The sequence below is a fragment of the Myotis daubentonii genome, chromosome 4, assembly GCF_963259705.1.
Source record: "Myotis daubentonii chromosome 4, mMyoDau2.1, whole genome shotgun sequence".
In the NCBI taxonomy this organism is placed as follows: domain Eukaryota; kingdom Metazoa; phylum Chordata; class Mammalia; order Chiroptera; family Vespertilionidae; genus Myotis; species Myotis daubentonii.
The window spans coordinates 21,040,593-21,064,537 of NC_081843.1; the positions used below are offsets into that span (position 1 = coordinate 21,040,593).

A 23,945-nucleotide genomic window follows, 5' to 3' on the forward strand; every position below is an offset into this window, starting at 1 on the left:
TGTGTTCTCTTCACCAGCCAAAACAGTAGGCACTTGGGACTCAACAAGGAATTCTCCCTACTCCCTTCCCTGATACATTTATACCCTGAACTATCAAAAATATTTTTCACAAGTCAAAAACAAAACCAGAGAAGAAAGCTTTCAGGAAATAGTCTTTTTTACATCATGATCTATTTTTTAATCCTTTGAGATTTTTTCCCCAACCTTTCCTTGAAGCACATGACAGAAAGCAGAGCTGGAAGGAGGCATGATTTGGCAAGGGCTTGAGCGCCGAGTGGAATCAGATCTAAGCCTGTCTGTGCAAAATGTGGAAGGGCAAGTCTATTCACCTGGTTAGATGCCCTTAGGTTTCCATCTTTGAAGATTAAAGTAATCAAGGCATCCCCAGGAGCACAAACTGTATCCTCCAAAGTTACTTACAGATCTCTGGGAGGGCTTCATTGTTTGTTTGATCATGGAATCAGATACATTTTGATTTCCTGGCAAGAATTTTTTTTACCATTTCTAGTTTCTACATCTACTCTGTGTTTGCATTTCATGGGTCCTTGGCTATCTTTTGTATTAAGAAACTGAATTTCTAGACCATAAGCTACTATTAGAAAAGACAATTTTCTTTTCCTTTGTGGCTCCTCAATCCCAAATTGGCCTTAAAGAGAGATTAGACACTCAGTCAAGTGCTATCAGCTGATCAGTGTCAGTCAAGTGCTATCAGCTGATTAGTGTCCTTTGCTCATCCTTGGCTCACAAGAAAGAGAACTCTATCATCTCAGCGATCACTGCCAGCTCTCATCTTTGGTTTGAGGTTTTAAACTATATCCTTCATTGACTCTTCCCAGGGGATAAGTCCCTGAAACAAGATATTCTCTTTTCCAGGACTCTGAGGCAGGGAGTGCTGGGGAGCTTGAAGGAAAACTAAAATTCAAAGAGGGATGTTGGGTCTGCATAAGGCAAGAGGCAAAGAAAGATGGGTCAGTTCTATAAGGTTCTCTGGCTCTTATCCCACAGGTACCCAGGAGAGCCCTCAAGAGAAACCTAGACATGAGTCAACTGGTCAAGAGGACCAAGATGGGAACTGGGCCATGAAGCCTTGGGTCCTAGACCTGGCTCCGATACTGTCAACTTGACAATCCTACAGATTACTGTCTCCTTGGGAACTTCATTTCCTCTTAGTTTTCTCACCTCCCATCCCCTTGCCTCAAATCTTGGTGACTTCTTTCAGTTATGTTTGTCTAAGGCCCTTCTGGGCAGGCACCTTTAGCTGATACTCTTCTGGCCACAGAAAGAGTTCAGGTGGGGGAAGAGAATAAGGAATTCAACAGAAAAAAAATGCCCTCTGATGACTTTACAGAAATCACATTCATGTCTTTATCAGCATTGTCTTCAGAAGCAAATGTGAGCAGAATATACTCCATGCCCCTAACTCTAGATACATTTTTTAAGAAGGGGTCAAGAACACCAGCATCCAAATCCCACTTGGCTCTGCCACCCCCCTAGAACTGAGATTTTTTTAAAAAAATAGTGCCCTGTCTACATAAACATGATCCCATCAATAACCAGAATGGGTTTTCCATGTGTTAATACCATCACCACCATTTAATTGTTAACATAAACTTTACAGTATGTACAATTTTATTTGGATAATACACTTACGTGTGAATTATAGAAATCAAGCATGTATAGTATATACATGTGTACACAAGCATTTGTATTCACAAGATAAGTGCATTTGATCATCTCCGATCTCGATCAAGTGGCAAGCTGGCCTCATCTGGTACAAGTAGGTATGAACACAGTACAATGAAAAGGGGGAAAATGGGCACAGGGCAACTGCATATTGGGAGACCTTTTCAAGTATAAGCCCCACCTCACCTCTCATGAAGCACTTTCAACCCTGTTCACCAAAAGAAGATGGGGGTATCCCGAAATGTCTCATTTTGTCTCCAGTGAAAATAAACACTGCTTTTGGAATGGAAATTGTCTTTATCGAGAACCCCTAGCTCACAGTAACTATCAACCAATGAGTTTAGTTTCCACCTACTCAGTTTTGTTTTGTGTTTTTACCTTGAAGTCCAATTACGTCTACGATAGCCAAGGGTAATACAAACAGGCTCTCTCGCAGAGACAGCTCGTGTCCCCCTTCCAAGGCCTCATGCACAACAGCAACGCACAAAGAAACAGTACGGGATGTGCATCCAGTTAACAAACACATTCAGCTCTTCTGAAAGATATTTAGGTTTCTCCCATTAGTATTTATTTAGGTCTCAAACTGCAAGGGATTTCAGTGTGAGGTATTTATTTATATGACAACTGATTATTACAGCTGCACTTTTTAGGTTTAAAGAAGATAAATTTTTAATCACCATTTAATTAACACCAACTTTTTTTTTTCCCTTTTTCATTAGCAATTCTATTTGCAAAGAATTCAGGGCATTTGTCATTTCCTGAGGAGGATGCAGAATATTAAATACACATCAGCGGTAAGAAATGTGAAATAGAGTAAACAGTGTGCGACTGTATGGTGGCCGTGGATCTTTTTACTAATTAGCTGCCTTGGCTAGAGTCCCACTTAAGTGAAGCTATTTCATTTGTAAACAAGGTGTAATTTTCTTTTTTTTTTTCCTCCCTTGAAAAGAAGCGTGAATTGATTTGACTGATTTTGCTGCAATGGGTGAATTTCAATGCCTTCATCAGAAAAGCTACGTATGAAGTATGAAACCTTCTCGGGCACCCTCTGAAACAGGGTTCCGGAGGAAACCAAGTATACTGCATGAGACACTCGGTCATGGTGCTGGCCAATCCTGCGGTGAGATTTGCATAGGATGGAAGAGTGATGCAATGTGTAGGGAGATTATCATCTCACACCTCTCATGGAAGCCCCACTGGCAGAAAAACAGACCCATCAGGAACTTGCCTTCTCAGAGCATTGCTACAGGAACTTGCCTTCTCAGAGCATTGCTACGGGAAGTGACCTCACAACCCCAGTGTGTGAGGATAAGGAGCACGCTTTTCCAGATGTGCACATGTTTCCCAGAGCAGAACTCATGCCCTAGATTAGAAGACTCTCTTCCTAACACAGAATATTTTAAGTTGGTTACATGTGGGCAGGAGCATGAGCATTTGCGTGCAGGTGTACCAGTTGGCTCCTCTCAAGTGCAGAAAATCACGTAGAACTAATGAAACATCATTACGATGCCAGCTCTGACTGCAGTCAGGTGAAACTTGGGCACAAAGTTGGATTCAGAGATTCTGGCTCCTTGGCATCAACAAATCTAAGATCACAGAACCCTTGGGGATGAATGCCTAAGTTCAAGGCTTCCTATTTCATTCTTGTCACCTCCTAAATTGTAGGCATCATTTACAGTTGGGTGTTATATTCTGATATTCTTTTTCCAAAGAACTGACTGGATGTGGATTATCTCTGAATAGCTCCACAACATGGCCTGTCACTTAAAAATTGACCATCTGATCCATGGCAATTTTCTTATGCTTGGGATCATCCCAATTAAGAGTCAGTGCATTAGTGGAGGAGGAAAATTAGGTATTTATTATATACTATCCAATTCTGATTGTCTTTTAGAGAAACTATGGATATAAAAGGAGGCATATTTTTTTCCAGCACACTACAGTACTGTTGGTTCTTCCAAAAGCCACACTTTCAGTTTCTTATCCAGAGAAGCATGGGATTAATAGCAGAAATAATGCTGTTATTAAAAGGTTTTAGGGGCCAGGGAATCCTTCCACGTGTAATTTGCACTCCCCCTAGAGATCTCTATCACAGTGGCAGCCCCATGCGTTTTGAGGACACCGGAGGAAGACAAAGCCTCTTTGGATTGATGACATACCACTTTTCTGTATTCTGGGGAGACTTTTTAATTCATGTCATGCAAAGACGTGACAAATTTGTGGGGAAATCCTGGCTGGGGGAAGACAGGTCTGGAATGCAATGGAAGGGCAAAGGCAGAATGTTCTAAAAGACAATCAATGGTATACCTAAGATTAGAAACTGGGGTGACTATTCAAGGTCCTTCAGTATACATTCCTCCATTGTTGGGTCTAGGGGCAGCAAAGGTGCAACATCCATGAATAAAATACAGTGTTCAAGTGCATTTGTCATCAGTGTCTAGTCAGCCCTTTCTTCCTTTCTACCGCAAGGTTGATGGGACATCTTCTCACCCATTGCCTTCCTCAGCCTCTCTACCACTGACTGAAATTTATTGCAACCAGCTTTCATCATTCTGGGAATATTGTAAATCGGGTACACATCCCCAAAGATGGAGCCATTCAGTGAATTCTCAAGCTCCAGGAGAGTTATTTCTGGCACCTGCCCACTCACAGGAAAACACTACCTACAAAACAGAACATACCATGAAGAAAGGAAACAGGATAACTTTTCAACCTGCCACTCTGTTCCCTTTTCCAAGAACCCAAAGCAAAATGCAGGAGGAAACAACTGTTAAGCTAGTCTACGTTAGCTTAGGGTTTCTGCAGCATGTCGCCAAAGCAGACTGAATTACTCTGAAAAAACCCGATGGCTAGTTCTCCCAAATATTTCAGGGATATTAATGTATTTAAAATACATTAATTATTAGATTAAAACTGTATAAAATATTTACTCTTGTTTGTGGTCCTTATAATATTTAATATTTAAATATTAAAATTCTGGTCTGATAAAGTATCATAACATAACAACTGTCTTTATTCACGTAGGCACTTTGCATGTGCCAGGCACGGTGCTAAGAGCTTCCCAGGCATAAAGATTCCCCTTTCTCCTCCAATCCTGCTAGATAAGTATCATTTCATATCACACATGCACAGGTTTGAGATTAAGAATGAGATACTGGAGGGGACTCAGAAATGACAAATGCTTTGAGAAATTTTTCATCTGTCTCTGTTGGTGCCAATGAAACAGTTAGCCTCCGACAGGGTGAATATTTCAGAAGAGAGAACTCGCTTGTCCCACTGATGTTTCCCCACAATTTGGAGGATGCTCAGGGTAGATGCAGGAGTGTCTCTCATGTTTTGAAGGCTTCTGATTTGAGGAGGCTGGGGTGGAAATGAGTGTCCAACTAAATTCCATGACGGTAAGAAACATAAACCGAAAACCACACTAGCCTTCTGCAGACAGATGGCATTGTACATCTTACAGATCACAGCGTACATATGGCTGTTGGTGCCTGCCACCACATTAACAACCCTGGAAACAGCAACACACAGTTGATTAGAGCCACCATGGCTGTTTGGGGACTGAACGAGCTATGGTTACTCTGGAAGGAAAGGGATAACAGATACTATACAACCCTGAGTCATCACCAGAAGGGGGGAAATGCAAACTTACGTACACAGGAGTCTTCAGGATAAACTATAAGGGCCGCTGTGTCATAGACAGAAGATCCACACTTAGATATCGAAGACATAAATGTCTTAATTTATGCAGTCCTGAACAAGACCAGAAGCCAAGGATGAGAGCACGTCTGTGAAACACACAAATGGACATCCAAAGAGATTCTTACAGCTCTCTGCCTGAGGGCCCTTCTGGCCTTTTACTCCAGATGTGTCTTGGAAATGGACTCTAATGAAGGTAGTAGCAGAGTTAGCATGAAACGCACTGATTTGCTATTCTTTGGGGGAGCCTGGAGTTCTGGGTTTGGGCCTGGACTGTGATGGAAGGCATGACAAAAAAGCTGAAATGGTTACAAAGCCAAACTTCCTAATCTCTTGCACATGTCAATCTCGCTACAATGCAGATGCATTCTTAACTGTTTTATTTGGTCTGTGTCGGATTTACATGCATACCATATTGCTTATTCTGTATTAGAGAAACCATTAGGTGTTTATGATGAGAAAATTGCATGGTGGACTGGCTTAATGGAATTTGGAATATAGGAAATCACAACATCACTTCTGGCATCCAAGGCATCATTATTGCCAACATACCTAGTGGGCATGTCCAGGAGACTTGCCCTTTGATTTATTATTTTTGGTTAAGGACTCATCTATCTGGTATCTGCCATTCTCAGCACACACCTCACAAGATTCCTTGAGTGGAAGACTATGGCATGGAGCCATGTGCAAAAGAACCAACAACAACAACAAAAAATACCTTCCTAAATCCTCTTCCTCTTTGCAGGGCACTATTGGACATCCAACATTTTCCCTCCAGAATGTTGGCCATTACATATGTTTCCCTATTGATAAAACATTAATGGAAGGTTTTAAACATCAGATTCAATACTAGGCATTTTCTTGTACACACGTCTATTGCTGCAGGAATTCAAAACCCTGGGGGTAGAGTACGTATTATTCTTATTTGCAGCATAAGGCATAACATGCTCGGAAATATACACATCGTTGTGGCCTCTACTGTCCCTGGAACAGTACGATGCCGTTGACCTCAAGGAGGATCGAAGATAGCTGTCATTCATTGTCTGGGATGGCAACGAGTGTTTATAGGAGTCCGAGGGGCATCTCCCAATGACTAAGCGTTGGTCATCCCCATAGGAGTGGAGGAAAGGGTTATTGGAGGTGTGGTCTGGCAAGAGAGACTTGCTCCGCTTGCCCTCCTCCAGACCCTGGGGGAAGAGGGAGCTTTTGTTCCCCAAGAGTTTGCTGGAGGGGACACTGACAAGACTCCCGTACAAATTTCCCTCCAGAAGCCGTTCCCTGTCCTTGAGGCTTATGCTCCGAGAGGGCCTGCTAAGGTCTATCTCCCTAGGCTTGTCGAGGATGTTATCATAGGAATGCTGACGGCTAATCCTTAGCTTGTTCTTTTGGAACTGGAGGGCGTTGTTCTGTGCCCAGTCCTGCTGGTAGACCTCCTCCTGGGTGGCTGGATTCGCTGTCTCCTGAAGCATCTGGTCTTCATCAATGTCGTAGAGGTTCCCCATCCGTAGGCAGGCATCACACTTGAACGGTGACCTCATGGTGAAATGGCCTGAATAGGTGGGCAGGTTGGAAAGGCAGCTCCTGCAGTGTGTGGAGTTCTGCCTGTAGCGGTCGCTGCCCTCGCTGAGAGGGGAACTCTTGTCCTTCAAGGTGAAGTGCTTGGAGTAGAGCTTATACTGTTCATTGTTGGGAAGCCCATCTTCATTGTGCAGAGGGTTCCTGTTCATGGGCAGCGTGGAGTCCCCCTTGCGAAAGTTCTCACTGTGGTCCTGGTAGGCATCTGGGAAGTCCATGTTCTCGGGGAGGGCCATGTTTTCAACAAACTGGGGGGGATCTAGGTGGAAACTGGGCTCCTTCTCACCATCAATGGTGTAAATCTTGTCCCTGGGGGAGCTCGCTTTGGTTTTCAAGTATGAGCGCTCGACCTCGCTGCAGTCCTTGGGATACTTGGAGGCCATTGACCTTTTGAAGTTGTCCTTGGTCTTGTGGCTCTTATTGTTGTCAGGTTCCCTGTGACACGTGGCCCGACTCGAAGTCTCTGAAATGTCTGAGTGGGCCACCTCTTCTGGAAGGTACCTGGGGCTCTTTAGGGAGTGGGTCCTATTCTCCAATGTTCCCTCCTCCCTCTGGGAGACTGGGTTCTGGGTCATTGAATCTTGGCGTAGAGAGTCCATGGATTTCTTCCAAAGCTGCCGGGGCCTGGAGTTCCCTTTGGATTCTGTGCTCACGGCCACCTCCACCGTGTTAGGGTTAGATTCGTTGAGAGTCAGAGGGTGCTGACCCTGGAACACATAGTTATTGAGGTTGTCCTTGTGCCTGTTGGCCACAAATGTTTGGAGTTCATTCATGTTGTCCCCAAAAATGCTGTCTTTCCCCTGAAAGGACCTGTTGTCTGAATATATCAAGTTTCCCTTGTCTGAAACCATGTCCATGATCAGGGAACCTCTTTGGATAAGGTCGGCAGCTCTTTTGGGAGAATCCATTCTTGAGGAGTTCATGTTGGACATGTTTTTGGCTGACCGAAGGAATTTTAACATGTTGCTCTGTGAGCCGGTCAGGTTGAAGTCTGGAGACTTCTTTTTTTCTTCAATGTGCACTCCGTGAATGCAGCTGTAAATGCCCTGTGGGAAGTGACATAACACACCATCAGCAGCAGCAAGGAAAGGAAACCACTCCACACCTGAACTCTATCTGCAAAGGGGAGATATGGCCTTCTTGTAGGAGCCCTGGAGAAATAGCAAAATCCAATACGAAGCCTGATCATGTTTCTTAATGGATGAGACCAGTGGCAAAGTATCAGGCTTATCTTTTCTCTCTGGCTCAAGGTTATTAAACACTTTTGCAAATAGTCATATATGAAGCTTGAGAAAAGGCATCAATGAATCTTCATATAACTATGAGGGTCTCAGTGCCTCCAAATTGACATGTATTTAATCAATCCTGTCAACACCCAGATCACCAACTCATGCTTTTTATTAAAATTTCTCAGCATCATCTTTGGAGTTTGGATACCAGAGAATCAGCTATTGACAGACAAACTAAGTTGGCATTAAAGGACAACCTATTATTAATTCTTTTGGGGAATTACCCCTACCCACACACTGAAGTTATCAGTCAACTCATGAGACCCAGGTAGGTCAGTCAGAAAATCCTTTCTGATTCAGTATAGGCATGAAATCAATTAGTATGTGAGATGAATCAGATTTTTTAAAATTTTTTTAGGAATAGACATAGATGCAAGGATACAAGCAGCAGTCACAGGGGACTAGTCTTGCCACCACGTGGGGACATTATCCTGAGAGTGAAGCCACCATAGAAAAAAGTAGAACCCAGGGGATAGAGAAACATGAAATAGGCCAAACCTTTTGGGCCACTCTCTCAAACTTTTCTCTTACTTCACTCGATATAGTCTTTGTGTGTTTGTTTGTGTGTGAATTTGCTCAACATAGAGTTGGGTTTTAGCTGCGAGGGACAGTGGAGAGTCCTGATGATACAGTGTGCTGCATTTAAATCCATGTAGGGACTTATGGACTCCTGGGGAGCTCAAATATAGGCATGTCCATCTATATGTCTCTTGTTTTCCACTACACTTTCTTCCATTCTTAAAAATAGCTGTTTACTTCTTCTTAATAGTAACTCCAGGGAAGATTCGGTTCATGTGCAATAGTAGGCAAGATGGCATCGGTGACATTGTGTTTTGCGGTCCTCCCTGCCCCACTCCTGCTCCCAAAGTTTTGGCAGCCAGACCTAAAAGGAACAATCATATCAAGCCTGCAGGATTTGACCTGGTCCTCCCAAGACTGATGAGGAGCCAGCCTGAGAAGGGGTTTGTAAAAGCGAACACAGCAGCTGCTGCTGACTTTGGCATGGACTTGTGCAAAGTACACGTGATTAACTGTGGACTGTGATAATAGTGGCTCCATCAGTTCCCCATGGTGGGGACGAGTTTCACCCGCAGAGATGCTCAAGGAACTGTGACAGCCGCGAGCCTGCTGTACTTTTCTTGTAGTTTTCTGGAGACTGTCTCCACTCCAGCCTTCTAAGAGAGGTCAACAGAAAAGCCTACCTATGGTTGTGCGTTTGAGCATCTCTTTCTCTGACACTCAACCCTGGGCCGCGTGGCCCTGGCATCGCTCCCTTTCCCCACCTTCCTGTAGCCTTGTCTTTAGTCTCCTTTTCTGTGTCCTGTGTGGCTGGCTGTTCACCTGCCAGGAGCTTCTCTCTCCTCCTTATTATAAATTTTTGAGCTGCTCTGTTCCCCCTGATCTGTGCTTCCTGTGTCACCACTCCTCTCCTTTCACACCAGCATGAACATGCACTGCCCATTTTGTGGGAGCGCCAAAGAAAGGCCTGCTACCCTTTCCTACCAAAGGTTTATTCTCCAAAGCCACTGTGGCTTCCTGCTTAGGTGAGCAGCCAAGCCCCTCCTCGGGAGCCAAATCCCTGGGCTTGTGTTTCTTTCCTTCCTGCAGAGTTCTCTCTTTCTGTTCTCCTCTCTGTTATTCATAACCCTGGTTGCATTTCATGGGTTGTGGAAATAGGGTGCCCTCTTGAACCCACAGTGAGCTTCTGGTCCCAGGTTTGGATGAGCCGGAAGCCTTTTTCACTATTTCCAGCTGCCCCATCTGAGCTCATCGGGAAGGTGCCTGGGTTCCTTCTCCCGGGTCCTTGGCTTTGCTGTGTCCCCCATTCCTTACATCTCAGGAGACAACCAAGGCAGTTCTTTATGCTGGTGACAGTGATGAGAGGGAAAGCATTTCAGAGAGAAAGCAAACGTTAAGGGCATCCTGCAGACAAGAGGGCACAGTTTGGAAAGTTGTTGGAGACAAAGGCCACAGCTGTGGGAGAAGCTTGGTTCTGATGTTAAGTAAATGGTTTCTTTGAGCTCTGGCCTTCTCCCTGAGCAGCTCCACACGTGCACGTATCTCAGGTTTGTATTGGTTCAAATTATCGGAGCTCCCCAAGGGACAAGCCCATAAGGAGGGTTGCATGTGTGTGTCTGTGTGTCGCAATAACTTTATGTCTATTGTCTGGCTAATCAATATGCTAAAAAGAGAAATGGTGATGGAGAGACCTGGCTTGTGTGCAGAAACCCTGCCTTGGGGTAGAAGTGAATTTTAGATGAAAAGGTGTCTGACACTGACAAAAACAGGAGACCCAACCCTACACACACAGACAAAAGTTCCTCTCTCATGCTTATTTTTCTGGCATGAGAGATGAAGTGAGAAGACCTCTGTTGTTTTAAGGAAACGTAACCGAACAGGAGGGTCCCATTCTAACCTGTTGGGACTTGGTTTCTCCATTCATAGGACAGGTGTGATCAACTCAACCTCATAGGATATGGTGAGGATTAGAGACAATGGCCCAGGCTCTCATTTACACACGAGGCATAATTCATTGTGTCCTTGTAATCTTCTATTTGTAGGAAAGTAGGTTCTTTGCTTGGGAATTCCCCACTGCAGGTTTTATTTCACAGGAAATTATGGTGTGTACACACTGAAGACACTTTTGCTTCTGTGTGTGTTCTCTGCACTGTATGCAAGCATATATGTAAGGTGGCATGTGTGTGAATATACACATCAGACCAGTTTAAAAAATGTGTGCTGGCCCTTGACCAGAATAGAAAGTGCACTTGTTAGCAACCCAGAAGTCCTTCTAGGCGCAGCATTGGGGGCTAAGCCCATTCTGAGTTTCCCTAATAAATGAGAGAGAGATTTATTAGGTAAACTTGGAATGAGAAAAGTACATTAAGGATGAGATCTTTTTATTCACACGTACCAGGCTGTGCTTATTTTAAAAGACAAATCTCATCTGGGGAGAAGGAGGGAGGGCAGTTGCTGTTGGAGGGCTCCCTGCAACCGTTGGGGGCACGAGTGAGGATTGCTGGGAGTTTCAAGGGGGCACACAAGTCCCTTCAGTGCTCCTATGGGATGAGGGGTCTACTCTGGCTTAGGGAAGGGAGGCTGATATTCAAATTCCAGCTCTTCCAGCCCGTCAATGCACAACACAACAACAGCTGCTCCTGTGGGCTCAGTCTCATCTCCCCCCCCCCCCCCCCCCCCCGCCCCACCAACACTCCCATTCTTCAAGATGCTTGGAACAGGAGTGAGGGATTTAGTTCATTTCTTATAATAATGATCCTATCAACTTGGCTTCCTTAATGGTATCTCAGACATCTCAGACAAAGGAAATGCTCTTCCAAACACAAGCAGGATTTATAAGTAAATGCAACAGTATGCATTTGCCCATAATAATCCCAGAATCTTTGGATATGGAAAGCCTTTAGTAATTGGCAGAGAGAATTAGCTTAAAGTTGGCATACCTAGCTATATGCACGCACACTGTTATTTTTAAGCAATCTGTGTGTTTAGATGCCATCAAGCTAATTAAGAAATACGTATTTGCACCAAACTCAAGTTTACAGTGCCATTGAATGGAGAAAATAAATCCTCCTCACTAAGCTAATGTGTACCTTCTGAATCTCCGAGGTTTTTAAAATCACTAAATGCTAAGGATACAAAAATTCCTTTTTAAACAATGATTTAGCTTCCTCAATAAAGCTTAGCATATAAAATTAGATGTTTTTAAAAAATATTTTTCACCATGTTTCAAATCCAAATTCATTAAACACATGTGAAAAAAAATTCCAAGGACAGTAAATGGGAGAAATAGGGAGATAAATAGATTGAATGGGATGGATGGATAGATGGGTGGATGAATGGATGAACAGACAGATGAATGAACAGACGGATGAATGAATAGATGGATGAATGGATAGATGGATGGATGCATGGATGGATGGATGCATGGATGCATGGATGGATGAACGAATGGGTGGAGAAAGAGATGGACAGACAGATGATTGATACAAAATCTATAATAATAAAAGCATAATATGCTAATTAGACTGGACAGCTGAACGACCTTCCGTACATCTTTCTGGACAACCTTCCAGATGAAGCCAGGGCTGCGAGGGCCGAGGCAAGCCACCAAGGCTGTGAGGACCGAGCCCCTTGCATGAATTTCGTGCATTGGGCCTCTAGTAGACAGATAATGTTCTACTATGTTAGATGATGAATAAACAATATGTATGTATATGCTTTTATTATGATGCAAGTAAATTACTAGATTGTGTTGAATATGTAAACACATTATGTGAGCTGCATGCACATATATATTGTATAGTATGATTTGTATCAAATCTCTCGTGTTGCTTGTATTTGCTATTTGTTGGATGTGTAAGAGTGTGGGCTCTGGATGGTACACTATTTAGATTCAAACCATGGCTCCACCACAACTGTGTGTCCTTGGGTAATACCCCTAATCTCATAACTCTGAGTTCCCCCATCTGTAATCTGGAGCTAATTACATAGAGTTGGTTTGTAGGTTACATGAAATAGAGGGTATAAAGTTCTTATAAGGTGCCTGGAACATATATGTGCTTCACAAATATAAGCATTTTCCATGATGGTTATCATTACTGGTGAATTATGTCACATGTGCTTTTTATGGCAACACCCACATGCCATGTTATACAGAATAAAAGGAGATTTTCTTGTATTGCATGGGAACTCCCATCGCCTGTGTACTCTGTGCTGTAGTTTGTGTTGGGCTGAATGTGTATTTTGTCTTGTTTGATGTGTGTGCATTTTGTCATGGGTCTTCACGTCTGGCTTCATTGCAGACACTATTGCACTGCTCATGCTTTCCGTGTTTTGTTGGGGTGCATACACAAAGCGTGGCTGTGTGTGCAGATTACGTTTTGTCCTGCACGTTCTGTTGGAATGCATGCGCACACTGTCACACCCTGCCTAGGGATGCTAGTAGTGTGGCATAGCATGCCTGGGTGCTAATAATGGAGGCCACAGACTGCTTTGTTTGGCCCACATGATGTTTTTTGTGTTTTTTAATGGAATTAGTTACTAATATTTAAAACAGAAAGGTTTCACACAAAATCAGACCACTATTTTCTCTTTTACAAATAAGACCTGATAATATTCGCTCTGCATTCCCATCCTCCACTGAGGAGGACTGCCCCTTCAGGCATGGTGAGCATTATGCACAGTTTGTCACAGGTCCTGGGATCCTCCATTGTTCCCTCACCCAGACACCCAATTTCAGAAGCCATTTTTCACATCATTGGTGCTGCCTTTCTCATGCCCAGCCTGCTTCCCCCATTCACCCTTCTTTTCTGGCTAATATAGTCATCTGGGTTTGCAAACCATGGCTTATAAACGCCCAAGATTCAGATCCTTTCCTGCAAAAAGTCAAGACCCCCTGATTCTCTGGACGCCCGATGCTTCCCTGGACCTGCTACTGCAAAAGGAAGCGGCTGCCAGGGGTACTGACCCTGCTGATGGAGAAGAGCAGCCCCGGCCGGTCAGAGCAAACGCCCGTGAAACAGAAGCGCAGCTTCCAGTAGAAGAGGTGCTCCCAGATGAAGGTGATGAGGCTGAGGGCCATGGCGGCCGCCAGCATGTAGAACACGCCTGCCATGTTGTCGATGTCCAGCTGACTGCTCATCACCTCGTTCTTCTCGTGGTGGCAGATCCCTGTGAGCCACAGCGTCTCCAGCTCCTCCATCTCACCTGCACAGAAGATACGACCCACAGGCAGTGAGGAGCGGGGCATGCACTCTGGGGCAAGCATCTTTGGGTTTGGGATACACATCCATGATCTGTGGCTGTGTAACCTGAAGGCAAATTACTGAGCTTTCCTGGTCTGCATCACTCACTTGTTGAGTGAAGGTAATGATAATAATACCTACTTACTGTCTGTTGTAGGAAGATGAAATGAGATAATGTATAGTTTGGCATAGTCCCTTTTTTGCCTTTTTCTATGTTTTTTTTGTTTGTTTGTTCATGTCATTATCATTATGTTCTGCCCATCCTATTTTTCTCTATCTCAACCTCAAACACACCCGATTCTGGAGCAGGACATGGGCTAAACTGGCAGCCAGCTACAGTGGAAAGACCTGCAGTCCAGTTATGACTTCATCACTCACTAGCTGTGACTTCGGAGCTACAGTTATCCTGCCTGTGAAATGGGTATAATAACACTGACTATTTCCCACATTTGTGGTGAGGATCCAACTCACATATGTAAAATTACAAAATGTAGTGCCTGAATCACAGGAACTCATTAAATTGCAGCCTTCGTGGTACTGTTGTGAAGAAAATGCCCAGCGCAATGCCTGGCACACCATCATCTTCAAATATATTAGTTTCTTCTTCCCTCTTGCTTTATTTTATTTTATTTTTTTTAAATATTTTTTTATTGATTTTAGAGAGGAAGGGAGAAGGAGAGAGGGATAGAAGCATCAATAATGAGAGAGAATCATTGATCGGCTGCCACCTGCACGCCCCCTACTGGAGATCGGGCATGCAACCCAGGCATGTGCCCTTGACAGGAATCAAACACGGGATCCTTCAGTCCACAGGCTGACGCTCTATCCACTGAGCCAAACCAGCCAGGGCTTCCCTCTTCCTTTAAAAGAACATCCAGGATTGTTCCAAATGGTCACCCACAAACTATGCACTTAGGCCTCAAAGCATTGATTGAAAGGAAACACCCCAACTGGCTCTGAATGGCCCCTGGTAAATTAAACACCTCCCGCTCCAGTCAGCACTTAAAGAAGCAAGTGGGGTTTTCAAAGAAATAAGGTAATAAGCATGCTTAGCGTTATTTTGTCTCTCTCTTATGTGCATTTTATCCAGTTGCCATTTAGGAGGAAATTTTCTGATCTGAATGCCTAGCAATCATACTAACTGTCCAGCAATTCACTCAACTATGGCACTTAGACTAGGATTCAGCCTTTACACACTACCCTTCAAGGGCAGTGACAATCAAGGAGTCTGCACATAATGCTAAATGGAAGCTAGAAGTGCGTGCGTGCGCGCGCGAGCACGTGTGTGTGTGTGTGTGTGTGTGTGTGTGTGTGTGTGTGATCTCTAAGATACAAGAGACATGCAGAGCAAAACAAAGGAAATAGTCCACCTGATTACTGGATCCCTCTCGAAGAACTTAATCAAATGACTGTTTACATACTGCTCTACTGTTCCCTTTTTATGTTTCGGGGAATCAGTGTGTATTGCTGGTGGTTTGTTCTAGCTCTTGACTGATTCGATGGGACACAGAAAGCTACGTCGGCAGTTATTGTTTCTTGACCTTTTGAAGATGTTATGAGTTTTCCTCTGATCTAGACTGCAGCTGTTATTAGAAGCCAGCCCGTAATTACTTGCTATGTAATTTCTATTTTCTCTCTACTCACTTTTGAGAATTTCATTTTGTCTGTGGTGTGGAATCTGGGTGTGGGTTTGTTTTATTTGCTCTGCTTTTCAACCTGGTGACTCATAACTTTAATTCTGGAAAAATCTCACCCATTGCTGCTTGGTGTATTAACTCTCGCCATCCTATCTTTTTTAAAAAAATTAATAGACTTTCATTTTTAGAGTAGAAAGTACAGAGAGTTTCCACATACTCATAGCCCCCATTTCTCTCACTTTCCCTTATTAACTTCCGACATTGATAGTGGCATTTTTTTTTTTTACAATTTATGAACCAATCTTGATACATTACTATTAACTAAAGTCCACAGTTTACATTGCGGTTCACTCTTTGCTTTGTAGGTCTGTGGGTATTGCTGAGTACTTAATGCTAAGCACCCACCATTGCAGTAACATAGTGTATTTTCACTGCCCTAGAAGTCCCATGCTCCAACTATTCATCTCTCCCTCCCTCCATCCCAACCCCTGGCAATCACTGGTCTTTGTCTTTTCCAGAACATCATATGGATGGAACCATGTAGTATGTAGCTTTTTCAGACAAGCTTCTTTCACTGAACAGAACATACTTAGGTTCTTTCATGTATTTCAATGACTTGATAGCTTGCTTCTTTTTATTGCGGAATAATATTCCATCACATACATGTATAGTCTGTTTGTCCATTCACCTGCCGACGGACATCTTGGCTGCTCCTTGGTTTAACCAGTTATGAATACAGCTGCTATAAACATTCTGTGCAGGTTTTGTCTGTGGATGCAAGTTTTCAATGCATTTGGGTAAATACCTAGGAACATATCGCTAGATTGCACAGTGAGACTACTAGTATGTCTAGCTTTGTAGGAAACCGCCAAACTGCCTTGCGAAGTGGCCGTGGCATCATGCATTCCCACCAGCAGTGAATAGGGGTTGCTCTGCATCCTCACCCACGTTGATTAATGTTCTCTGCGTTTTGGATTTTAGCCATTCTAATAAGGTGTGCAGTGAGTGGTAACACAATTCTCTAATGGCACATGATAATCCTGGCTTTTTTCGCTTCTGACAATTTTGTTTAAACTATTCTGGACCCTCTCATCATATCCTCTAGGTTATTAACTTTGTTTTAATACTTCCCATTCCTTTATCTCTCTGTCCTGCCGTTAGATGATTTGCACACTTTCCAGTTCATTTATTCCTTCATTAGTAATACTTAGCTTTCTGTTTTAATTTTCATCTATTTTAATTGTGACATTCATCTGCCTTTTTTTAAAGTTCTGCCAGTTTTTTTTTTTAAATTTTGTTTTATTGCTTAAAGTATTACAAAGAGTAGTACATTGTCTCCTTTCCCCCCCTTAACCTTCCCCCAGCCTCCCCTACTCCCCAGTGTCTTGTGTCCATTGGTTATGCTTATATGCATGCATACAAGTCCTTCGGTTGATCTCTTACCACCACCCCCCCACCCCACCCCCCAGCACAATTCACCGTAGCTAAGCTGTGGAAACAGCCTAAGTGCCCATCAACAGATGAATGGATTAGAAAACTGTGGTACATCTGCCAGTTCTTTTGATTGTACTGTCCTACTCCTCTGTTATTTTTTAAAACTTTTATATTTAATAATTCAACCCTACAGTCTTTGGGTTGTTCTCTGCCCTGCCTCCTCCCCGCCCCCTTGGTTCTTGGGGTTCCCACCTTATTGGTTGTGTGTGCTGCCTCTCATGGTGGCTTACTTCCCTGTGACATTAGTAACTTTTGATTATGAGCTCATCTTCAGCAACCTGAGGGCTCCCAAGCATCCTGGGCTGTAGAAGTGCCCCCGCTGCGGGGTTCTGGGTTTGCTTCCATCACGGTCCCAGGGACTTGCAATGCACCAGCTTTAGTATGAAATTTGTTTACTGTAATTACCACACCATTTCAGTAGCATACATTTAGACCTCCATACTCATTTTGGTGTTAATTTCTCAGAGCTTCAAACAGATGGCAAGCCTTCTTGTACTTTCTTCACTTTGATGGACAGTTTTTTCTAATCTCCTTTTCACAGGTGCGTTGACTCGCTGGAGGTCTCAGCCTCACGCAGTGGTATCATTTTTTACTCCCTTGCATGATCCAGGGCCCCAAGTGGATGTTAAAGGCCGTCTTCCCTTAGATGCCGCACCTCAGCTGAAAAGTGCCATGGGAACATCTGAGTCCCCTCTGTTTCTGGCGCCTAAAGAATTCCCCTTCTTTTTCACTTTGTGCACTGTGGGAGTGTGGGAGGGTGTGAATGTGCGTATGTGCAATTGCATGTAATCCTGAGTTCTGTGTTTGTAGCATGAAAGGGTACATGGGCCTTGGGTCTTCCATTGTCCCACAACCATATACGCATGTACAACTTTTGTAATCAGGATTTAAACCACGTATGTATTCATGGAAGGAGAAAATAGGAAATGTGCCTCTTTAGAAGTTCTTCTCAAGGAAGGGCGCTGGTTACTCAGTGGTGCAGGCAAAGTGATGGGAAGGGCTATCCTGATTTCCAGTCCTCTCCTCCCAGCAGCCCCCGGTGCTTCCACAGAGCTGCAAACGTCATGGGAGACACTGTCATGTTATCTCATTATCCACTCAACGCCGCGAGTTACAGTATGGGTTCGTCTTGTCAAAAAACTCTGAGGCCATCCCCTCAAAAATACTGTGTGCCGCCGACTTCCCACATTTTGGAGTCTGTGGGGACACAAAAATGGGTCTTTACCCCATGTTCTGTCACATTCCCAGCACATCTTCCTTTTGCTGTTGTCGCAGAGACAGCCAGGCTTGTGTGCCTGTAACAGGGTCAGTCTGGGTATAAGACACATCATCTTGATTCCTTTCCGAATGTGAATATGAAGACTTTCCCTTGCCCTCTGCCCCCAAACCGCCTCTCTCTTTGAATAAGTCCACTGGGTAAACCAGACCCACATCCAGAGAGGAGAACAAAACGCAGTTCTCAATGCCAATTGCAGCCTGTTCCCATGACTTTCCAGTTATTCATTTCCTGCCTCACAGCCTTCTGCTACGCGTGTACTGAACTGCAGTTCAAATGTTTTATTTCGTTTTTAATTTACTCAAGTATATTGTAATCTCCTTGAGGGAGACGAGGGACCATGTGTTATGATTTTGGTGTTTCTCGTGGCCTGCAGCACATAGCAAGCGCTGAACCCGTATTTTCCGTTTGTTTCTTTCCTTACAACCCCAGGCTTAAATGGGGCAGCACTGCAAAACGCGCAGGTTTGTGGGGTGAGTGTTTCTGCCATATAAATAGAGAAAATGCAGAGCAAGAGGGAACGTGCAGTGGGCCCCAGCGTAAGAAGCTGGGCGTTTGCATGTCGTCGGCTGGCAAAGCGGCAAGTGCCATTTTTCCGAGGAGCAGCGCTGTGATGTTCATTCGGCTGTCAGTTGCTCCGTTACAAAGAGGCCGTGATCCCTGTCGACGTGATCTTGTAAACTGGAGCTGGTAAATGGGACAATTAAATGTCTTTCCTGCAGCAGACTCATTCTCGCTGCAAAGACAAAAGCTAAGAGCTCTCCTGGGAGGAGAGGAAGCCTGAGCAGCGTTGAGTTTGCAGCCAGGCCTGTATTGTCTTGCTCTCTGCACCTGAGAGCCCAGAGCTTTCTCTCCCTCTATTTATACCTCTAATGACAGACAGGAAGCTCATGCGCACTTGAAGATGCCTTTGTATCCATGGAAGTTACACCTGTTCAGAGGACCTTCCTATATCTATCTTCAGGGAAGAAGGCATTGCCAGCACGGGTCTCTCTGCCAGCCTCGGAGTTCTGTGGCATCTTAGGAAGGCTGTGTGTCAAACCAGGTGTCACAGCCCTCTCTCTCTCTCTTTCCTAAAGCTGCCAGTTAAAAGGCAGCGTGGTGGGGCTTCCAGAAGCAGGAGCCAGAGAGATGTAAAATCTAGAAGGGAACAGGTGAGGATTTCAGAGACAGCTCTGTGCGCACGTATGTCTGAGACTTGCTGCCATTGGCACTTTGGGTGATGCTGCAAGAGGCTGCATGAAACATACAGAATTGGTCAGACTGAATCCTGTGCAGAAAGGACACAGACAGCGGGCCCACCCACCAGCATGGACTCTCATATCATCCATCCACTCACTCACAAGGCAGAAGTCATGGCTTTCAGATTTGCAAAAATTAATGAATAAAAATGTAAGTAGACACCATCCAGCACATCATAGGAAAGAAGGTTTCAGGTAGAAAACACTGGAATGAGCTACAAATGGTAGTGCCCTTTCCCGAGGGTTTGGGGAGCGTGTTGAATCATCCTGTAAGGGCTACATAGTCACGGGGGGAGTATGAGAACCAGACCGCCTGCATTCAACTCCCACCTTCAACAGGTGCTACCCACTTGATCTTGAGCCAGATACTCCTCTTATATATCCATCCCCACACCCATGCATTTATCAACTTTTCAATTCTTTTTATTTAACAAAGTCACATAAATTATCTTCTCTTCCAGGCCCCCTATAGAATTTTCTGAAATTAAGCCACAAGCCCTCATACCAACTTAATGTGGCTGGTGCCATTATCACACCCATTTTACAGATGGGGCCAGAGAGGCAAAGGAACCTGCTCAGTCTCTCTGAGCACCAGATCTAACACCTACCAAACGTAGGACAACAGCATCTACCACGTGGGAGTTTAGTTGGAATTCAATGAGGGTGCACACGTGCAGTGCCTGGAACACACTTGTTACACAATTAGTATTGCTGATGATCACATTATTTCCTGCCTCAAGCCAGGGAGGCTGGGGCACTGGGTAGATCACATTCTCCTTCCCGTGCCCTCCCGTGGAGCCTATGAGTCCAAGGATGCATGTCCAGAGAGAAGGCGTAGGCCTCCAAGAAGAATCTATGTTCAATGGTAAGAGAAATCAGTTCCTTATTTAGCCCTCAGACTCATTCTCCCCACCTCCCCAGGGACTGCAGTTGCTTTTCAGATTAGATTTCAGCCTGTTCTTAAGACTGTCCGAGCACTAAGGGCATTGCTTCCGGAAAGGATTTACAGCATGCAATGTGACCAGCCTTCAGACTTGCTGAGCCTTTCTCCTCCAGGTCAGTGGTGAAAAGTCAGTTGTGAACCTACCCTTTAGGCTTCATGCAAGGCCTGAGAATTTGCTGCAGTACATCTTCTAAAATCAGCCCACACATGTACCCTTGCAGGCACACATCTACATATTTTCTTCCCTTGGTCTCTGGCCAAAGCACCTGACCCTAGGCAGTGATCACATGGAAAGAAATAGTATGTGGTTTGTAGAAGCTGGGTTTAATATTTTGTATCATTTCTGGTCAAGGCAACTAATGCTTTTTGGTGTATGGGCCGACACTCCAACTGATTGACGTCATTTAGTTTTGACATACTCCTTCCCACATTCATTCACTCACTCATTTTCATCCATCCATCCATCCATCCATCCATCCATCCATCCATCCATTCATCCATCCATTCATTAAATTACTTAAGCACTCAGCACGGAGTCAGCATCTCTGTATTTGTACACAGAGATGGATAACACAGTCTTTGGCCCCTACAAGCTCAGAGTCCTGAGAGACAGACCTGCAGACCAGTGCTTATGGCAAGATAAGATGATTGAATTTGCATAAGGCCATAGGCAGGAAAACAACGTGGAGTGTTTTGAGATCAGAGATTTGGGGGAAGGAAGAAGTGATCAAAGAAGGAGCCTGAAGGGCAGGAGCTCATTGCAAAGGACTCAGCTTTCATGCTAAGAAGTCTGGGGTATCCTGGGAACAGCGGGGCCATTGGATGAGACCAGCTGTGTGCTTGGTGGACCCAAGATTCTTCAACTGTTGTCCACGGAAGCCCAGTGTCTCCTCACATATAACAGAAGGCAGGCGGTTACAGGTAGGTGAGGGATGAAAGATTTGAACAATGGCGCTATAGTGTGGAGGAAGGTCACCAGGAAATGTTACCCCAGTAACACAACCACTAGTAGAGTCGGGTCATGGCCTCAGAGGCAGGCAGAATGTACAGATTAAACTCTCCTGCTTCCAAGATATGTAACAACTGTCAGTATCACCAGCACCATAACAATTTATTATGGATATACCAGCTGCGTAGTATCATGCTGAAAACTTGGCAATGGCTATATGTGGAGTTCATAGCTCAGAGGTCTCCATCTCCAGGAAGTCTTCCCTGAATACACAGGGATGTTGGTAAGAGACCACAGTTTCTCCTGAGGCATCAGGATATCTTGTCAATAGAAAATCCGTCACACTCAAGTATAATTGTCAATTGCTTCTATGTCCTCCCCATTGGGAGGTGAGTTTATTCAGGGTGAAGATCTTTCCTTGTTCTTCCTGAATCTCCAGTCCCTGGCACAGATCTTGGCACATAGTTGGTGGGTCCATAAAAGTGTGTTGACTGAAGTCTTGGCTGAGAGATGCAATCAGTTGGAGTGTTGTCCCATACACCGAAAAGGCTGTGGGTTTGATTCCTGGTCAGGACACATACCTAGATTGCAGGCTTAATCCCTAATCTGGGTGCGTAAGGGAGGCAACTGATTTATGTTTCTCTCTCATGCCAATATTTCTCTCTCTCTCTCTCTCTCTCTCTCTCTCTCTCTCTCTCTCTCTCTCTCTCCCTCTCTCTCAAAAATCAATAAAAAACACAAATAATCTTGTTGAGGATTTTTAAAAAAACTGTGATGCCCTAGCTGGTTTGGCTCAGTGGATAGAGGGTCAGACTGTGGACTGAAGGGTCCTGGGTTCGATTCCCAGTTAGGACAAATACCCTGTTTTCAAGCTCAATCCCCAGTAGGGGGCGTGCAGGAGGCAGCTGATCAATGATTCTCTCTAATCATTGATGTTTCTATCTCTCTCTCCCTCTCCCTTCCTCTCTGAAATTAATAATAAAAAAATAGAAAAAAAAGGTGTACTGACTGTAGATGAGGCTTTCCTTCTTGTTTAGCTGGTGATTCACTGCTCTGAGAATCAGCAAGAGACCAAGAGAGGAAAGAATCTGTGAAGTCACAGGCAAAGGGGTCAGGAATAGTCTCTGGAACCCGGAAATCAAGGCTGACCCAGGGGGCAAGCACGTTCTAAGCAAAAGTCCCAGCAACAGAGTCCCATGGTTCCCCACGGGGAACTGACTTCTATCCACAGCCAAGACGTCAGAGTGACGTTGCTGCTGATTCCATTAGGGTTTGCTGTGAACACCAAGAGGGGAACTGACCCCATTTCAATCCTGTTTCATGTCTTGTCCAGGGATTGGGCAATTGGAGTTTCTCAGAAGCCTGAATGGAATTGGAAATGGCAAAGGAACAATTTTCTTTGTAGAAAATCTGGGGCACCATCAGCAGCAGCCTCCCGTTCTCCCGGAGAACAAATTCAGCCACTGTGAGCTCTGAACTGCGGTTGGGAGTGAGGACAGCTTGGGGTCTGCAGGTTTGAGGCCAACCCTGTTTCTTGCCTAGTTGCCCTGGAAGGAAGCCACTGGTCAGATCTGGGATTTAATATGTGACCTTGAAACAGCGTAAGGTCAGCCAGACCATCTTATCACTGACCTTGGGACTTTAGTTTCGTTAATTCTAAACTCTTGGGTTTAAGTCAGATGACTTGGATCTGGAAATAATAACATCTGGAGCCTAGAATCTCTGTATCCATAATCTCTGAGGGTCACTGAACAACTTGCTAAGGAGAAAAAAAATACCTTTGGTGTGGGCTGGGGAGCTGGGGAGAGGAAGAATACAAGATTCTGGACACAAATAGAATAACTTTGGAAGATAAATCTCCCTTATTTAAATGTCAGAATATTCCATTTCTGTATAATGCTGAGAAGTCACAAAACCAGAATAAAAATAGGCTTAAATATATCCAGTTATATGCAGAGACAGGCTGTCTTTGGCATAAATGTTCCACCTTCCAGTTGAGGTCTCTGCTCTGTGGATGGAGCTCGAGCACCGTGGAATTCATTGCGGGTTGTCGCCATCTGGCTGGGATTTCAGAAGGCCACGTGATCAACCGTGCAAGCTGGAGTTGGGGAATTTTGTGCACACAGGTCCTCAACCTGTGTCTCTTAAAGAAGAAAAGGAAAAATTGGAGCAAGAATTGGGCAACTCCATCAGACATCAAACGATGTACGTGGTCACAATTTTCCATTCGAGGGTAGAATTGGTGAGAAATAATTATCTGGAGTTATGACTGTAGAACATTTTCAAGAAGTCCAGGAAATTCTGTGTTTAACAAGCACTTCTGGAGTCTGCTTAACTAATTTGTCTCTTACACATAGAGATGGTCAAGTTGGTATGACTTAAAAGGCATATGCATTT

At 44.3% G+C, this 23,945-nt stretch overlaps 1 protein-coding gene across 1 annotated transcript in view; it reads right to left on the bottom strand.

Annotated features, from left to right (window-relative positions):
• Positions 1-2,937: 2,937 nt before the first annotated feature.
• Positions 2,938-23,945, bottom strand: part of GRIN2A (glutamate ionotropic receptor NMDA type subunit 2A) — a 72,652-nt gene continuing 51,644 nt past the window's right edge. Inside the window, exons 6-7 of the mRNA XM_059691954.1 lie at positions 13,732-13,970; positions 2,938-8,003 (exon numbers count right to left, since the gene is read on the bottom strand). Coding sequence (XP_059547937.1) covers positions 6,213-8,003; positions 13,732-13,970 — 2,030 coding nt within the window. The 3' untranslated portion in view covers positions 2,938-6,212. The remainder of the gene's footprint in view (positions 8,004-13,731; positions 13,971-23,945) is intronic.